General features: G+C 34.9%; 1 protein-coding gene across 8 annotated transcripts in view; it reads right to left on the bottom strand.

Annotated features, from left to right (window-relative positions):
- Positions 1–8,424: 8,424 nt before the first annotated feature.
- Positions 8,425–20,198, bottom strand: part of LOC129717732 (synaptosomal-associated protein 25) — an 84,234-nt gene continuing 72,460 nt past the window's right edge. For 5 of the 8 annotated variants that reach the window (XM_055667845.1, XM_055667847.1, XM_055667848.1 and 2 more), the window contains one exon: positions 8,425–11,967. In XM_055667845.1, coding sequence (XP_055523820.1) covers positions 11,902–11,967 — 66 coding nt within the window. In that variant the 3' untranslated portion in view covers positions 8,425–11,901. Of the gene's footprint in view, positions 15,381–20,198 lie in introns of all 8 variants that reach the window. The other 3 variants (XM_055667853.1, XM_055667852.1, XM_055667851.1) reach the window with 2 other exon arrangements.

Here is a 20,198-nt window from a genome sequence, read left to right as displayed (position 1 = left end):
TTCATGTTAGACATAATAGATTCTAGAGTTTTGAAAAATAATTCATATGAATGTTTATGAGCATGTTCCGGTGGAAAGTAGACGGAACAGAAGATATGTTCTTCGCCAGCAATAAATGCTTTGGCCCATACGTGTTCAAATTCTTTATATTTGTCGGATATTATTTCTTCAGAAGTAAATTCTACATTAATGGCAATGAGGACTCCACCGCCTGACTTTTTTTTACTGGTAGACAAATTCCGATCGTGCCGGAATACATTATAATTGATTCAAAATACTTCTTCGCTTCTTACGCTTTCGTCCCAGCTAGTTTCAGTTCCTAGAATTACTTTGAAGGTGGATGATAATAGATTTTGATTAATTTTCTTCATTTTGGCTGGACTTTTCATGCGGTTGAAATTCTGGCAGTATACCAGTATTTCAGTCTTATTCTGTTGCTCGTTCGAAGAAGTTTTTGGAAAAATAGTTTGACTTAAAATAGTATTTTCTTTCTCGAGAGAGGGTGTCGTTTTAGCATTCTGTTCGGAATGTGAAATATTTTCAATTAAATAATTACTTTCTTCCTCCAAAGAGGGTGTCATTATTGCATTCTGTGTGGAATGTGAAAATTGTCTATGTAAACTTACACTATTACTTTCCAAATTGGGCGTCTTTACTTGTGAAAATTTACGTGACTTACGCGCAATTGCTGCAGCCGATGTGTCCGTTCGCTAAGTAGAAAGGTCCTGTACGTCTGTAGGTCAGCTTTTGCTTCCGAGGGTGACAGCCCGTATTCCTGGTAGACTTCCTGGAAAATGCGCAGCAGATGTACGGTGCTTACCGGTAGTCCTTCGGAAGCTAACAGCATTCGGATACTAGTTGATGTGTAACCATCTACACATACTGTTGGTTGCTGGTCGTTCATGAACGCAAGGTACAGGCGGACGATTTTCATTATATTCGGGTCACGAAGTCTAGCCTTTAAAAAGCGCCCATCGCCGTTTGTTGACTGCTGCGTTAAGCGCACTATAGGAGGCCGCATTGGGTCCAGTTCGAATTGGCTGTCGTGTGGTGGTGTGGATGTTGACGTTGAGTTGTTGTTGCTGATGTCGCTGTTATTGTTGTTTACATTTTCAGTCTGGCCAGTGCGAACATTTTCAATTCTGTACGGGTTGATAGTTTCGCCTTTTTGAAAATTTACTCATTTCTCCAAATTTAACGTAATTAACCGTCAACTAAAATTACTTTAAGTAAATTCAATACTTTTTTTTGTTATTTGGAAACTAGTTTGATCAAATTTGATTGAGTTTTGACTGAGTTAGAAGAATTTTTCGAAAATATGAAAAATTGCACCGGGCATGCAAGGGTTAACTTTGACAGGTATGTGAATCATGCAAAAGTTGCGTTTAAGGACACGTTAACATTGCCTAGTGTTGCAAGAGCAATATCTTTTGATTAGTATTTTTTATCACGAATTTTCAGGTGATCAATTTCACTCCCCTGATCAATTCCACCCCATTCCACGGTACTCGAAATCCCATGCATGAGGTTCGTACAAAACACACTGGATGCCATGTTTTTCCAGGAGCAAACAGCGATCAAGAACATAACTTTTGTAATCAACAAACAATCATGTAAGTTGATTTTTAATCGTGTTACTTTATCTCTTAAGTCAACCAGGAGCAGTAAGACTTCATTGCTTACAGAATTATTAAAAATCATCACGGTCATCATAGATGTCTTCATCATTTGTGAATCGTTTAAAATCTGCGTGCTTCTAATTCACTCTTTGGACGACACGGCGGATACTACACATTTATTCAAGGTATGGATCAGAATTTTTAACTCTTATAACATAGGAAGATGGACTAACAAGAGTTTTTCCTTAAAAATATTGACAAAATCATCAATTTTCAAATATAAATTTATAAGTACGATAATCGACATTACAGATTACGCTGCAAAGGTTTTTCTAGCTGTTGGTGGGTTGTGGGATCCTAGATTGGTGGTACTTTGATTTGCAATGTCTGCCATCAAAGTAGCACAAATTAACATCCAACACAAACGAATCTCCCAGCTGGTTTCGAGGTACGATGCTGGCCTAACAAGCCAGTCGTCGTATGTTCGAGTCCCGGCTCGGGAGAGACTGTTAGTGTCAGTAGGATCGTAGCGCTAGCCCCGCAATTGTCCTGTACATTTAACAGTCGACTGCGAAGTCTGTGTATAGTAAAACAGAAGGTCGAATTCCGATACGGAATGTAGCACCAAGGCTTTGCTTTTTTTTACAAACGAATAGCAGCCATAAATCTTTGCAGAATAATTCAAACGGGTACTGCCAACATTGCGTTGGCCCAAGAACCTTACTTCAAACATGGAAACTTCTATGTTGGTAATCTAATAAATCCTAACTTTGATATTTTTAGTAAAAGTGGAATGAACAATCCTCGAATTATGCCACGCGCATGCATACTCATAAATAAAATAATAAATGCTACTCTTGTCTCCAGTTTAACTACAAGGGACATCTGTGTTGTCAAAATAGATGTTAAAATCGAAAACGACAATAGTCTGTCTACTGTTCTGCATATTTTCCACACGATGAGGCCTCTCCCACGGAAGACTTCAAAAAAGTTGTGGCTTATTGTGAAAATGAAAATTTACCTTTAATTGTGGGCAGTGATGCAAACGCCCATCATATAATTTGGGGTAGTTCGAATATAAATCGCAGGGGCTCTGACCTGATGGAGTATCTTTGTTCTACGAATTTGAATATTTTAAATATAGGAAAAGCTCCAACTTTTTTAAGCCACTACAAAGAGGAAGTGCTAGACTTAACACTCTGTACAAATAATGTTGTTCATGAAGTGAACAATTTGCGGGTTTCTAACGAAGAATCATTGGCTGATCATAGATTTATATTCTTTGAGCATCTAAATGATTGTTTGGAGGTAACTCGTTTCAGGAATCCAAAAAATACAGATTGGGACGCCTATGTCGACGCTCTAGCGTCGAAATTTCACGGGTATGAATCTGTTTTGGAAAGCCCACATGATCTAGACGATGCTGTTGAAATCACAACATCCTACATCATGGAGGCTTATGAAGAAAGTTGTCCCTTACGAACAATTAAATCAACACGAGGCACGTCCTGGTGGAATACTGAACTTGCAAAATTACGCCTGAATTGCAGAAGGGCTTGGAACAGACGCCGTACAGAGGGAATCATTGCTTTTTAAACAGCTCGGAAAGCTTATAAAAAAGCTCTGAAATCCTCTGAACGACGGGGTTGGAAAAACCTCTGCACAATCATTTCTAGTGTGAATGAAACTAGCAGACTTAATAAAGTTTTAGCGAAATCTAAGGACTTTCAAATTAACTCGATAAAGAATGAAGATGGCAATTTTAGTACAAAGGATGGAGAGGTTCTAGAAAACCTCTTTAGAATACATTTTCCGGGGTGCTTAGAGCTGGAACAATATGAAGTTCCCGATCACTTTTCTGTTCCTTCGAACATATGGGTGATAGCTCGTCGGCTGATAACAATCGAGTCAATAAAATGGGCTTTGGATAGTTTTTTGCCATATAAGACTCCTGGAGTTGATGGAATATACCCATGTTTGCTCCAGAGAGGCTTCCAACATTTAAAAAATAGTTTTAAAGCAGATTTTTACTTGCAGCCTTGCTACAGGATACATTCCAAAATCCTGGAGAGAAATAAAAGTCAAATTTATTCCAAAGGGGGGACGTGCTTCACATGATGAAGCAAAAAGCTTTAGGCCAATCAGCTCGAGCTCGTTCTTCCTCAAATGTTTGGAGAGAATTATCGATCATAACATTCGTAATGAAATTTTGTCCAGACGACCTCTTCAGGAAATGCAACATGCGTATCAAAGAGGAAAGTCTACAATTACTCTCTTACACCGTGTTATCCATGATATAGAAAGGCCTTTTCACGGAAGCAATCCTGTTTAGGAGTTTTCTTAGATATTGAGGGAGCTTTTGACAGTGTTCCATTCAATGCTATAATTGATGCGGCACACTTTCATGACATACCCTCATTTATCGTGACGTGGATACATGAGATGCTAAAGAATCGTTATTTGAACTCATCGCTAAGAGGAACGTACAGAAGAAAATAATGCATCAAAGGATGTCCCCAGGGAAGCGTTTTGTCACCTCTGCTGTGGAATCTCGTAGCGGACGATCTGTTACGAAAACTAAATAACTTAGGATTTCCTTCTTATGGCTTCGCTGATGATTATCTTGTTATGATTACTGGAATGTGTATAAGCACAATTTTTAACCTGATGCAACAGGCTCTAAAGAAAACTGAAAAGTGGTGTCGTGAAGTTGGGCTAAAAAAAGGAGAATCACTAAAGCTCGTCCACTTCGTTTCTTTGACTCTGAGGTCTGTGTGACAGATCAAGTTAAACACCTTGGAGTAATACTAGACTCTAAACTTAACTGGTCTGCTCACATCGATTTTAGAATCGAAAAGGCATGCATGGCCTTTGGACAATGTAGACGATCAATTGGTAATAGCTGAGGTCTCAAACCTAAATACATTTACTGGATTTATACTGCAATAATAAGACCAATACTAGCGTACGGATGTCTCGTATGGTGGCAAAAGGGAGAGCTGAGTAGCATTCAGACAAAGTTAAATCATCTACAGCGGATGTGTCTAATGTCATTGTCTGGTGCATTCTCTACAACACCCACTGCTGTTTTAGAAGCTCTTTTTGGTATAAAACCGTTGCAAATTTTCTTGAAACAGGAAGCCTACTCATGTGCATACCGGTTACAAGCAAATGGATTTTGGCACTATGATATCAATAATAACAATTCCCATTCACGTGTGTGGTCACACATGCTCTCGTGGGACCAACTTATAGTTGCTCCAAGTGATATGACTCTTCCTGTGAGTTTTCCTTATGTTGTTCTTTACTTGTGCGTAATGATTGGATATCAGGCCGCATAGAAAGAGAAATTTCGGATCATATTGTTATTTATACGGATGGATCTCTGCTTGAAGGAAAAGCTGGAGCCGGAGTTTACTCGAGTGAACTAAGGTTGCAACAATCTTTTTCATTAGGTATCTACTGCACAGTCTTCCAAGCTGAAATCTTTGCCATTATTTGTGGAGTGCGGGCTCCCTCCAACAAAAGGTAATTGGGCAAATAATCTATATTTGTTCTGATATTTTTTTTTTTATTCTCGCTTATTTTCCGTCGGTCTAGTTCAGCCACTGTTGTGGCCAATCACCGACGCCCAGGGAGGCGACTCCACTCCCAGGACCCTAACTCACGACCCGTTTATTAACGGACCGGCGCCAACGGCTTTACTTCCTCATGCGATGGAAGGCGTGATCCCAGAGATTTTTCGCCTCAGAAAATCTCCCGGTGTCGGCTAGGATTGAATCTAGACCAGTTGGGTTGGTTGTGAGTGGATCACGCCACCTCACAACCATCGACACCTATGTCGGCGGTGGGATACGAACCCAGGCGTCGAGCGTGCTTGGCGGAGACGTTACCAACCACACTAGGCCCCCGCTATATTTGTTCTGATAGTTAAGCTGCTGTCAAGGCATTTGGTTCTCACAATTCTAGGTCGAAGCTAGTCATTGCGTGTCGCACTTGTCTAGAAGAACTTAGCATCATAAATACTGTTAATCTTCTTCGGGTCCCTAGACACTCGAACATTGCTGGCAATGAATTGGCAGTCGAACTTGCCCGAAGTGGAGCATCAAACAATTTTGTGGGTCCTGAGCCCGCGGTACCTATTCCTGAGTCTTGGATAAAACAAAAAAACTGCTTTTGGGCTTTATCTGAGCATAACAGGTTGTGGACAAATCTTGACTCCTGTCGCCAAACAAAATTGTATTTGCCAAGCTTATCCGTAAAAGTTAGTAATTATCTTTTGAATTTATCAAAAAAGAACTGCAGTGTGCTGATAAGAGTTCTAACTGGCCACTGTAGTTTGAACTATAATTTAGCAAGCATGCATCGTTCGAATACTTTTGGCTGCGACCTCTGTGAGGGCGATTAGGGGTCTTCTTTTCATTAAGTATGTAATTTTCCCAGGCTTACCCAACTGCGTTACAGAATTTTCGGTCGTCATCTCATAAATGAATCTGAATATAGATCTCTTGATTTTAAAAATATCCTTCAGTTCATTCTCAATTGCGGAAAAGAACTGAATTTTTGCTGGGACTAGGACTAGGAAGACGAACTTTATGGTTTGCCACTGATAATTCCTAGGACAAAAATATCCCATGCTTTTTCTATGTTTTCAATCCTTTCTTTATCCTTTTCCTCTCCCACTCTTAATACTTCCTCCTTCTTCTATCTCTTCTTTCCTTTTTTGTCGGGTAAATGATGAGAAGGTTCCTACAGTTAGGCACAAGTCCTCCACATGTGAGGGGAACGTGCTGTTATTAGCCATGGCTTTTGAGCCGACCTACCTGATACCTCCTGATAACTCATATCCGGCACACGTGTTAAAATAGCACATGGCTAAAGGTTCTGATGCAGGTGCATCGGCAGAAACCGCCAAAAATGTTAAATAAGCAATTTTGTGATGTAAGAAAGACATAGTATCAGGCATTTAAGTGAAATTTAAAATTATCCAAACCACTGTCAGTTGATTATGAACGTTACTTTATAGTTCCACGTCCAATAAGTTCTGTAACGTCATGACATTGCCATCAAATTAGGTTGTCGAGTGATGGAGTTAGACAGTACCCGTTGTAAATCATTGGGGATAGACTATGAAAAAGTCAAGAACATGATGGGGATTATTAACCTTTTTGCTCGAGAAAATAAGCAGTTTGGACTTTTTTCAAAGTGTGTATCAATTTTTTTATGCATTAAAATTGTAATTTTCTAATAGTACAGTTTTTAGATAACAAAAAGTTATATAGTTATATCATTTACGACCGAAGACGTTAATAACGATGATTTATAGAAAATTGAAGAAAACCGGCTGTAACTCGGCAAAGCCGCATTTTATGCAAAATACCATATCGAGTTTTAAGTTTAGCTTATGGCGCCGTGACGAGCCGCACCTAAAATCTATCCGACTTTCTCTCTATTGCTCAAACCTCGATGAAAATTTGCAAAAATGTTCTCAAGAAGTTGTACTTTAAGATAGAGCAAAATTATTTTTTTCGATATTTTGAAAAATAAAAGACATTTAACCTCTTTATACAAGACACAGTAGTTTGTTTCAATTGTCTATACAGTTGATGAGTAATATAAGTTCAAAGTTCATTTTTTTAGGTTAAAACAGATTTTTCTCCGCCGGGATTAGGTTAAGCTATTGGTCATTATTTTCAAACATTATGTAAAATCTGATCAACTGTTTTGATTTCAGATATTTTATAATATCGACAAGTAAACAAAGGTAGTTATGATGGGATGAGGATTGTTATGTTGTATCACAACACTTGAAAAGGTTTCTGCGATGGAACGCAGATAACAGATGTTTCATGCCCGTCATTTATCATGTGTGAAGTTATATCGAAATATTAGAGAGTGATTTGAACAACCCATCAATGATTAAAAGAGGGCAGAGGTCAGTTATTCCAAGCTTTGCTATGACTATTAACAAATTGCAGAGACACACTTGTGCGCGTGTGAATGTTTTCATGAGCAATTGTTTTGTGTTTTTTTTTCAATCACATTTTTTTTTAATTATCTTGTAAGTTTAGTTGAAATATAACACCAAATAATTGACAAAATCAACTATTATTAAAAATAAATTGAATCGTTAGAAGACAATTTTTCGAAAATAACCAAACAATGGAGGAAAAGTCTTTATATAATAGAGAAAAGCACTGCAGTGGATCCGTATAAGAGGCGAGATGTGGAATCGTTTTCAAGTAAGCAATCAATCCAAGCGTTTTGATGATCTACTGGACGGAGGATTTATCGCAGTTCAGGTAGTTAATTAAGTTTTAAACCAGCGTTGGCCATTTGCATCGAATTGTCGATATTGTCATAATTACATCTTGATTTTCAACTCGATATTTCAAAAAATAATTCCTCAAAATCTAAAATTGAATGCCTATTTTTAACAGCCCGAAATGCATTTGAAAGTGGTTAGCCACCACGGGCCAACTAGTATATTGTATGTTCTAACTAATTCCGATTTTTTTTCTGCCAAAAACCTTACAAAACTTGCTATAATTTGTGATAATCAGTAAGTGTGAAAACGGTTTTTATCGCGTTTCTATGAATCAGCTGTCAAATTTGAGGTAAAATTGATCCAGTGATCCAGCTCATGCTGGCTTCACTTGTTTTGTACGTGAACGTCGGTGATGCCAATAGGGTTGGTTTGAACCCGATGAGACACCAACACATTTTCTGAAATATTACATATTTCTTATTCATTTACAACTTCTGAATGGAATGTGATATTCTATGTTGGTAATTGATACGAACATTTTTTTAAATTTTATTTTTGTCCTTTATTAATAATACATTTGAAAAATATTAACCATATTATTAATATAACTAATCTATTTTTATGCATTATTTCTTCTCCTAAAGTTTTCTTCTTTTCGCATTTTGTTCGTTATGTTTGTTCACAGAATAATAATATAAATAATATGTTGTAACGATGGTTGAAATAGTTAAATTATGATGAAAGCTATTCAAGTCCAGAGAATAAAACATGCTTGCAATTCGCGTAAGACAGGATTTTTGTAAACTTTCGTGAGATAAATATGATTAAACATTTTCCCTGACTATTTTCTTCGTTTGAGTTTTGTTTATGAGTTTCAAATAAGACTTCAACAGAATACTAAACATTACAAAATGCTCTTTTTAATCTGTGAGAACATAGCAATCTCAAAGTTGGCTCGGTAGTTCGATTTAATTTTTCAGTAATACTAGTTTATAATTGTTGGGATCAATAGGTGCTTCCGAAGAAAAATAGGTGTTTTAGGTTTCTATGGTTACGTCAATAAAAGATGAAAGAAACTGTAGCAGTGTTATAAATCAAAGGTTTCAAATACCAACGTATTGGTTTCTAAAAAAGGGTTTTTCAAAAAAGGTTTTTAAATTATTTTTAGTAGTTAGCAATTATTGGTTCATGATGCACATATTGTAAACATGCTTGGGCAACGTAACCGCCTCAAACCAAGAGGTGCCTTTCAACGTGTTGCGGTTTATGCGAATCAAAGGACGAAAGTGAAATAGTTGAATTTTGGTGCTTTTGAAGGTAAACACAAGTTTAGTTTTATAATGCAAGTGAAAATCAAATGTTAACCGCATTTTTTTGTGAAAGAATAACTATTTCCGGGAATTATTCATCAAAATCACTAAAAAATGTAGATCATCTGAAAAAGTTTATAAACAAAAATATAGAAAATAATATAATAAATAATCTATCAAAATTGAAAAAGGTGTCATTTAAACGAAAACGTACTTGCTTTTCGAGTTTAGCTTCTTCAAAAAAGTCTAGAAACCATTTTTGCTCATACGGCGTAGTTTTGTGTGAACAAACACAATTAAAAAAAAAATAGCAGATATTAGTATTTTTTCTTCAGATATAAAGACGGTTTTGGATTTCTACAACACACATAGAGTTTTCAAAGACAACCAGAGATGAATATGTTTCAAAGCGATAAATTTAGTTTTTCTTTTGTGAGCTTCACTTTTCCAGCAGATCATAAAGCCGATAAATGGTGAATTTCAGCTAAGACATTCTACTACTGCTGGTAATAACTTACGATCTCAACGCTTTGAATTTGGGATCTTCGCGTAAAGTGTACTCTAAATTTTTGACACATTGTTTCATCTTGATTACTATACGGCTGCTGGACTTAAGTACCAGGATAGGTGACTTGAAATTATTCGAAGTCACATTTTGGGTAAAATTCATATTAACAAAACGTAACTAGAACTTCACTTTTACACAAAAGTTCATTGCTTCAATCCATAGAGAAGTGAACTTGCGATACTCAATCTTTTCAATAATCGGTGTGCTCAATACGTTACTAAATTGCTAACTAGCATTATTGTTCAAGCAGCACGTTTTAAGTAATGGTTAGGAAATGTGTGTTTCGCGTTAATTGATGTAAATTTTTCCAGTAAAGGCGAATACTTTAACCATTTTATTTAACATGCCCTAATAACAACCCCTCTATGACGTCCAATATGAGGTAATAATAAATAATTAAAGAGTGAATGAAAAGCTTAGAAAGTTGCTCTGATATCTCACGATATGCCAAATGTAGAAAAATCAGAGCGATCGAACAACGTTTCATAAGATTAGAGCCACGTAATACAAAACAAAAACGCAGCTTTAACCGTGGTAATTTATGAAATTTATCTCACTATCATTTGAAAAAATCTTTTTTTATTTCCATTTAGTAATAATGCTGGATATTAATAGATGAGAAATAAATTTTTCAACCAATCTAATTAGTCACTTCCAATAGCCTGCTTGATACAACAAGTTTGACTGTTACAATAGTGTCGTTCAAAATTCGAATCCTATTGATAGCCGAATATCGAAATTTGATTCGAACACTTTTAGCAAGGACAAAAAAAAATCAGACTTATGAGGACAATTTTTTGAAATGATTCGGGTTCATGAAAAAAAATGTTTGAGTATTGCATTCCGAGCTCTAGTTATGTAAGAGTATATGACATTGCTTTTCAATTAATTTGGAGAAAAGTAGTATCCTTGGTAAATATCTAACGTTTTTAGATAAGTATCATTCATCATAGCATACAGCTAAGTGAACCGTTCCAATCTGTTTTGCGTTAAATGAACAAGAATTCAATGACTTTAGTACAATTTAGTACAATTGCTTAGAAGTAATAGACAACCAATTTACCTTCTATGTGGCAAATATATCCGCAGTAAATACTAAGGCAACATTGGTATAACCAGAATAAGTTATCGACTGAAACAGTATTCATTGAAAAAATATTTCGTAGCATGTTTGGCGAAAATTTCGATAATAAAATATCGAAGGGGAGTTTCCAACTCGTTTTGAAATATTATTTTTATATGTCTAATTTTGATAGTGTCGCAGAGGGGGCTAGAGAGGATATAGGATTGAAGAGCATCGTTCATTGATTTGTGGCAAAACTGTACATGTTTTATCTCATCTATTTTTCAAACTGATCGAAATTTATCCACTTCATAGAGCAATCTGCAAAATTAAATAATCAGCCAGTTTAACAAAGTACTCATATTTTGAATAATGACTCATACATAAAGTAACTGGAAGTCTTATTATTTCATACACTTCTTACTATTCTTTGTTATAGAAGTTGTTAAGTTTTATGTTGGAATATCACATTTGTGTTTTCTCTATTATTGCTAGCGATATTCTGTTTGATGAAGATTTACTCCCGGTAGAAATAGACTGGAGATTAATCTCAATAAACAGGCGTGCGCTTCTTGACGATCTTAAGTTTATAATATCAATAAAGATTGGAATCAGAAGACTATTAGTCTGGATTTCGGTGCGAACGATAAGTTACTGCGAAAATCTTGCATTATTATGTGATGCGAATTTAACAACCACATTTTATTATAGGTAATATTTTCGAAATTGATATGGTTTGCTATCTCAATTAACCGGGTTGGTTGTATGTACCAAAAAAAAAAAAAAAAAAACAATCACGATAACAATGAATGTATGCTTCAAAATAAAAAATAAAAGAAAGCTAAGTATGTCTGAAGCTGTTGTTGATTTTTTCGACGTATCACATATTATTTTTTCAAAGAGTTTTTGCTTCACTTAGATTCACATTTATCCTATAAACAAAAATATACATACCGTAGGACAAATATGCAATTCTAAGTACTACTGCCTGTGGTTGAGAAATGATGTTAAAAAATCGTAAATAACGTCAATTCATAACAAAAGGTAACCAAAACGACATCAAAATTTCCCTGCTAGCTTCGCAACAGCTGACCAGCCCGTTTGCTAGCTTCCTCAAGCCTGGTAGTGTTTTCATCACCCTATGAAAATAAAGAAAACATAAAAAAACAACATAAGTAAACAAAAGAAAAGTAACTGAAGATCACTATCAAAAGATCATTACACAAAGTGGTCTAAAATCACTTTTCTTGACACTTCAGGAAAGTTTACAAGGTGTTAGAATTGGAAAGTTTACAAGGTGTGACCAGACCATTAGGTTCCATTAGAAAACGCATGAAAACCCAGTAAAAATGAACACATTTATTATTACAGTACTTTAACCCTCTAGTGCCCAGTGCCGCCTTTAGACGGTCTTCAGCTGAACCTCTAAAAAGCTCCAACATGAACTTGAAAAATATTTATAAAGCTTCATAGTGATTTGATCGAAGTCCGTCTAAAAACTTATTTTGGCACTAGAGGGTTAATTCCGAAAAGTATTAGAAAACAATATCCCCTTTCTAAAACTAAGTCCGAAGAGTTACATTCCTGAACTGTCAAAATCTCTTCGATGACGTCATCGGGCAATGATCTATATAAAAAGTATTTAATGGTAAAGCACAGGTTTTAAAACATGAAGTGTCATTAATGGTTGGAGACTTTTCGTTACGCGTCACGGTATACATTCCGTTTGGAAATCCTTTTTTTTCGCTGTCACGTGTGCTCTCAAAGTGAGTGTTGTTCGAATAGATAGTATTAAGCATTCAACTGTATCATGGCAAAATCGGATAGGCCCATAGAATAAACGGTTTCTCACAGACAGACGTTCAAGTAAGAACAACATTGATCAAAAATTCTGTGAAAATTTTTAAATAGAAATACGTTATAAATCAATTGTCTGGTTACGTATTACTATAAAGTTAAAACTTTACACATATATAAACCATAAAACTTTACACATGTCGGGAACTCAGCTTGGATGTCTGTCTGCGGTCTTTTGTTATTTTCCATTTCACTAGTTAGTTACAAACTTCATCCTAGGTTATTTTAGCTAGAGTCAAGAATCAGACAATTATAAAACTAATGATTTTATTTTCAATTTTTTTACTTATGTATGCTTCTTGATGATCTATCATCTTGATGCGATTTGTTAGGAAGCGTTTAAAATTTCTCTATTAATAACGTTTTCCCTTGTAACTTTACAAGAAGCACATAAAAATCAGACTACATAAGAGTAATGAACATAACTAGAAATTACCAAGAACATTGCGGTGTGCATATAATTACTGTAATTGATAGTTTTAGTTTTTCAATACATTAGCGTAGAGAAGATAAACATTAAAAGGGTATTCATATCGGTGGGAGAAATTAACAAAAATCTATAACAGTTTTGAGAAGCCTAGAAGTTTGGAATTGATGTATCGGCTTCCTTTAAAAAAAATTTACATGATTTGTTTAAAACGTTGCATAATAAATTTATGCATCGAAAACGCTAAGAAAAATTGTTCAACGGTAGTAAATACACATCAATTTGGTATTGCTTTGTTTGACTTCACTTTTTCGCGCGAACAAGCGTTTAAAACTTAAAAAACAATAACAATAACAAACGTTCGCTTGTCACACAGCGTTACAAATGTACACTTCCTACTGTTTCCTCATTATTTATTCAACCGATGACCGATGCATCATTATAACCACCACATGATGCAATCTGAAAAATTAACCGCGTTCAAACGCGGGTTCTCTAGCCAGATACTTTGGTCCCAATATTTCCGAAATTCTCAATCAATGCGATATCCAATTCCGATGGATAAGTATAGCACTGTTTTTAACGAGACGCTATTGTTATCATCGTTGCTTCTATATATCACTCATTGTAACAATCAAACTGGAATTACAATGAATAGTAGTGTTTAAAACTAGACTGAGATGTTAATGTAACTTTCCTCACTTGTCAAACAGTAACTTTTAATTTTCGCATATTGGGAATTTTCAATATATTGTTCGCTGTTTAATGTGTAGTTTTGTATATATATATTATATATGTATATAATTTAACAAGCGGATTTTATATTCTTTTTACAAGGTTATTGTTTTAATATATTTTTATGATATTAAGATGGAGATTCCATAATTTTTACAGGTTATAATATTTGTTATATCTGCGATAAATACTCAAGATAATGTTGTTTAGGGGGATCACTTTTGTAGCACTATAAAAGGAAAAAACACAAAAACAGAACAATGTAAGTTATTGTTTCTGGTCCAGATGATTATCAACTAGAGGGCCATATTGGAGAGATAGTTTTAGAGTTGTGTTCCGACCATGTGAAAAGTATTGAATGAATTTAGTCGATTCTTTCTGAGTTTCGTTTTCTAGTCTAGCCATGATTGATGATGATTTATTTTTGCAAGAATCGAGATTTTGCTACTTTTGGAAAATTGACAAAACTCATGCGTTAGTTTCCGTACAACTTACAATCACGACGAGATAAGATTGTTTCTCAATTTATGCGTCCTTTACGTTCTGAAACGCCGTCCACAAGTTACAACATAAAATCTTAGTTCATTACACGGGTGATCCTCCTGGAGACAAATAAAGCGTTCTAATGTACTATTTATTCTCCCATAAACGGAAGATATTCTATGCTTTGTAAAATAAGTTTGCAATCGTTTATACTACTGAACAAAGTTTTTAGCGAGGCTAACCTTCTTCAAAGGTTTGATCAATATTGAAAATGATAGAGAATTATACATATTTTTCAATCATATAATATTTAAGTGCCATTGACTGTGAATTTGTAACTATAAACAATAGATTTCACTTTCACTTCTCTGTGTCACACATTCGTAATGCACTAGCAATCATACACTCAATCTTATCAGTAATAATATTAATCTTTCATGCTTCGTTGGGTCTGTTTATTTCAGAAGACTGTGGGCTCTCTCATTTGCCGCTGCTATCCTGGTTGCGTTGGACTCTCCCTGTGTGATGTGGATGCCGTGCGATAAAGTAAGTCAAAAGGTGCGTTAACAAAAATAAGTATTCCATCAATTATACATGCGCCTGGCTAGTAAGGGCCGCATGGCTCATTATAGCGATTTAGATTGTTTCTATAGGAATGATATCAGTTTTAATGACTTCCTAAAACAACAATCTCGCACAAAATTACGTAAGTGTACATAAATGCCATGATCAGATTATTCATTGAAGATTTTGGTAACGAGATCTTTATTGTTTAGAATAAATCATATAAAATTATTCAGGTAATACAGTTGATTTCTGATTGTTTGTCTGTTTGTTTGTTTATTTTACACATAAAGTTAATACTTGAACAAGAAAAAAATGCAGAAGCATCGAACTGAAATTTTTAAACATCAACTAAACTTTACCACTAATTACATATGTATAGTAAGATTTATAACACAATTATACAAATCAGAGAAAACCTTCTTATTTGAGCAACGAATGTGCTTTCTCGTTTGCCACCTTTATCCTGTCCTCGTTGGATGCACCCTAGATTGTTGAGAAAAGTATAGTAACCATCACCACATGCAGAGTTAGAGCAATTTATAAGTGATTTATTCAGATTATTGGATTCTACTGTTAACTATCAACAGGAAGGTAACTATAAGCATAAAAGCGTCTAATAAGTGGCAAATTTTAAGATCCTTATGTTCTAATAATAAAATGTTCAATGAAAACGAATGAGTATAAAAAACAGATAAACAAACAAGGGCGTACAAATCGCAAACGGCTGGAGCTCTAATTATTGTATACCATTTTTTTATTTTCTTAAGGGGGGGATTTGTTAGTAGCTTAAGTATTTATGATAAATATTAGTAAGAAATGAGTATGTGTGTCCAATCACAAAAGGTGACTTCTCAACACTGTTAAAAATTTGTAATTTTAATTGTTAGGATTTGTTTGCTTTCGCAATTAGGACTTATCGTTCGTAGGGATTTAAACCTACTTGTCAGGAACGGAGAAGTAAACTCATAACTAACTTACTTGCTAACTTATTGGCTATAAAGAGAGCTTATCGTAGCAATTGAGGATTGCTACGATTTTTGTCGAAATTTTTTAATAATTTTTTTGACATAGCTTCTAATGATTCAACACCAGTAAGTCTATGTAATTCGAGTGTACCAAACCAAGGAGGACGCTTCAAAATCATTTTCAGAGTTTTATTCTGAATCCTTTGGAGCGTTTTCTTCCTTGTTGAACAGCAACTTGACCAGATCGGTACAGCATAAAGCATTGCTGGTCTAAAAATTTAAAAGTTTGTTCTTGAAACAAAGTTTAGAATTCTTTTTAATGAGAGGATATAAACATCTCGTATATTTGATGCACTTGGCTTGTATACTTTCAATGTGCTCTTTGAAAATAAGTTTAGTCCCAAGTACTTAACCTTGTCAGACCAACTTAAAATAACCCCATTCATCTTGACAACGTGATTATTGTTTGGCTTGAGGAAAGAAGCCCTAGGCTAATGCGGAAAAATTATCGTTTGAGTTTTAGAAGCATTGGGAGAGATTTTCCACTTTTGCAAGTAGGAAGAAAACATATCTAAACTTTTCTGCAATCGACTGCATATGACACGAAGACTTTTTCCTTTTACGGAAATGCTTGTGTCATCGCAGAACAATGACTTTGTGCATCCTGGCGGCAAATCAGGAAGATGTTATTGCATACCATTGGACGCGTGTCATAGAAGCCTGGCTTGGTAACGAATAACTAAAAGTGTGATTCTCTTGAACCGATGGTCTTGGCTTCACTTGAAAGGCCTTTTGTAGTGTGAAGATATTGTAATTTATTTTTCTTCGCCGATTTTAATGATATTCACAGAAACCTCGCTGTTTCGCATGTTGTGATAACTATCTGATCATATTGGATAGCTAATTGGAGTGAAACTATTAACTTAAACTTCACATCTAAATACCGTAAACACGGCTAACATTGATAGTGCGGGTAACAATGAAAACGCGTCATAACTTGTACATAGCTGCCCATTCATATCGTTATTTTTATTACAGCTGTTTTGCTACTATTTTGTAACTGTTTGAATAAAGGTATGATCACAAATCTAGATAAACTTTTCAAAAGGTCCTATCTGCTTTTATCGTTTTTCCGGAGCGTCTTTTTATTTTGGTAATGGTTCAGCTTTAGTAATTCTCCCAAGCGTGGTTTTTGTGCAAATAACGTGTCATAAAAGGTGTTTCATAGGTTGTGGTAATTGAATGAAAGTGATCGATCATAAAATCGATCAAAGCAGATAGGACCTTTTGAAATGTTTCTCTAGAAATACAAATGCTGCAGAGATGTAGCTAGTTTCAATAATTTTTCTTAAACATACTAGTCTCATCATACCTAAAACTTTCACAGGTTAATTCAGATGGGTTGCTCCTTTTGTAAGAATCAGGCGATATTAACATATATTATTAACATATAATATTAACATATATATTATTAACATATAATATTAACGAAATAGACAAAAATCTAATCACGTGGAATGTGGTTGGCTTCCCTTGGGAATATCAACGAAGAACGTCAACGATACAGAAGAATACAGAAATTTGTATGGACTGAAATTGGGAACAGAAATGATCGAAATTTCCACACCAATCGTTTCGAACAGAGGGTCTGGCCGGCAAGGGGCCACAAAGCTTATCTAAGGGGCGCGAAGGCATAGGCAAATTAGATAGGTGATTTAAGATTTCTATATACTTTTGCAACATTGGATTTTCAACCCTTTTGCAAATTAAAACCAAAACATGAAACAAGTTAGACGTGCAGGATTATATGAGACTGACAAATATAGCCTCGTTTTACTAAACTGAGGTATTCGTAGCAGATATATCACTTTTGATAGAAGTGATTGTCATTGTCATATCATACTCTTCATGGCCAGCTGTTAGTGTACAGTGCAATTGCGGGGCTATCGCTAGTATCCTGCTGATACTAAAATTCTCTCCCTAGCCTGGATTTGAACATACAACCATTGCACAATGGTCTAGAAACCGAATGTAGAGGGAAATTTGGATTCAGAGCTCGATAGTAATTGTCTGGAGAAAAACTTTTCTCTACAAAGTTGTACTTTGAATTTAAAAATTGTCAAAAATTTTGGTGACCTAATGAAATCAAGTATTTAACTATTTTATCTTTTTTTTATAGAGAAAAAAGTTGTTCTACAATATCGTAGCCATGATAATTAAATGCAACTTTGTAACAAAAGAATTTTCTCTATATTTGAAAATAACAGAACTAGATTCAAAAAACATTCTTTTTGTTCCAATTTTCTTATTTCAAATGTTTCACAAAAACCGTCTTTGAATGACACTTTAATTTTGGATATTTTTTAATAAGCGCCTTATTATATATAACACCTTTGTAGGAGAAAGTTTTTCTCCAGAGCATTGCCATCGAGCTCTAGATCCAAATTCTCCCCTAAATTCGGTTTCTGGAGCATTGCGCACTGGCTTGTTAGACCAGCATCGTACCTTGATGCCCTTTTTTATCTCAGCATTATCAACGTTACCCGAGAACAAAATACTCACTGGTTACAGAAAACAATCAATAATATGGTTGGAATAACATTATTATTATTATTTATGCATTCTAGCACAGGTCGGACTCGATTATCCGGAACATCAAAATTTTTTCATTCCGGATAATCGAATCACACAAAAAATACTGAAATTTTCGATTAACGAACATAAAATAAATATTCCTTTTCTTTACTTGTATGTATTTACTTGTATGATGCAGTGGCGTAACCAGAAGTTATTTCTGAGGCGAAAAGGGAAAAAATCTTGAGAAGCAAAAAAAAAAAATTGGAAGTTGATTATTTTCACTTAATTCGAACATGTCCCAAACATACCGGAAGTGACTTAAATGGTAACAAATATGCCAGAAGGGATGGTAAAGGCAAAATTACGGAATAAAAATTCAAAACGGACACCAAAAAAATTAAATTCCGGATAATCGAGTCAAAAATTCCTGATAATCGAGTTTCCGGATAATCGAGTCCGAACTGTATACATAATATTTGTTCTAAAAATACAAAACCTAGGAAAACCAGTTGAAGAGTCTTGCATTTAGGTTAGCCGCTTTTACGGCACATGCAATGAAACTCAGCTAAAAAAAATGGTTTACAGATGCAACCGAAAGATCTGTTTTCCGTGAGGTATACGAGGCTTGCGGCTATATCAGATTTTGGATCATACTTATATATAATAACATTTCTACATCAAAACCTATCAATATAATAAATATAACGAAAAAAGTAAGAACGAAAAAGCTAATTTTTAAAAAATGGCATGAGAAAAAGCTAGAGAATTACTAATTAAAACAGATCAACGGCGTCCTAAGCTACCTGATACTATACTACCCACCAACTTGTTGAAACACTACAACTATCTGTTATGTTATATGGGTCATTCCATACGAAGTGTACATGCCACTTGGACACGACCATCACAGATTTTGTTCAAAGTTGGGGGAATTATTCATCTACTGTCTTTTTGGAAAAATCCCAATTTTGGTGTGGATTGGAATACCCCCCGCCCTCCAGGACCGCCCTCTTTATTGCAAAGTCGCGCAATTTTCGTCAAAAATATCCTTTTTCTTTTTCTTACGTAAGATGTTCGAAAAATACTGACAGATGATTTTTGAAGAAAATAAACCAAGGAATCCAGAAAAAATATAAGTTTTGACCGAAAGTGTTGCCAGATAAATTATTTTTGTATTCGAAAACTAAATTTACAATTTTCGGCAAATGCAGCCATTTTCAATTTAAATTTGATAATTTCACATAATTCACATAAGAAACAACTATCATCCCGAGGTAATAGGGTAACGGGGGTATTTTGGCCAGCTTTGGGAAGTGAAGGCACTATGTATTAAAAACAAACACAATTTTTCTACATAAATACTTACTTGATTATACCATTTTTAAGAGCTAAGTGTCTATTTTAACATACATCGTTCAACAATGGAATATATTGAAAAATAATCTAGAAATATCAAAATTTCTACGAAGTGTTAAAAACATATTTTAGTCCACCACATTTTTATTTTGGCCCACCTCTATATTTAGAGCCGTGTATGGAAATATTTCGGACCAATTATATTTAAGATCATCATCGGTATTTTTAAAGTAGAAATAGTAGGTTTGAGGAGGACATCCTCCTACTGTGAATTTTTGTAAATTTTAGGCATCTAAAAATGAAAAGATTGGATTTGAATGCGGTTTGACAGGCATTCTCAGCAAACTGCATATCGTTGAATGTGATAAATTAAGGAGTAATTACCTGTGAATTGTCACAAGCT

This window comes from Wyeomyia smithii, chromosome 1 (genome assembly GCF_029784165.1).
Source record: "Wyeomyia smithii strain HCP4-BCI-WySm-NY-G18 chromosome 1, ASM2978416v1, whole genome shotgun sequence".
Taxonomy (NCBI): domain Eukaryota; kingdom Metazoa; phylum Arthropoda; class Insecta; order Diptera; family Culicidae; genus Wyeomyia; species Wyeomyia smithii.
Note: the sequence above shows the minus strand (reverse complement) of the source record. Positions and strands in the feature narration are given on the sequence as shown.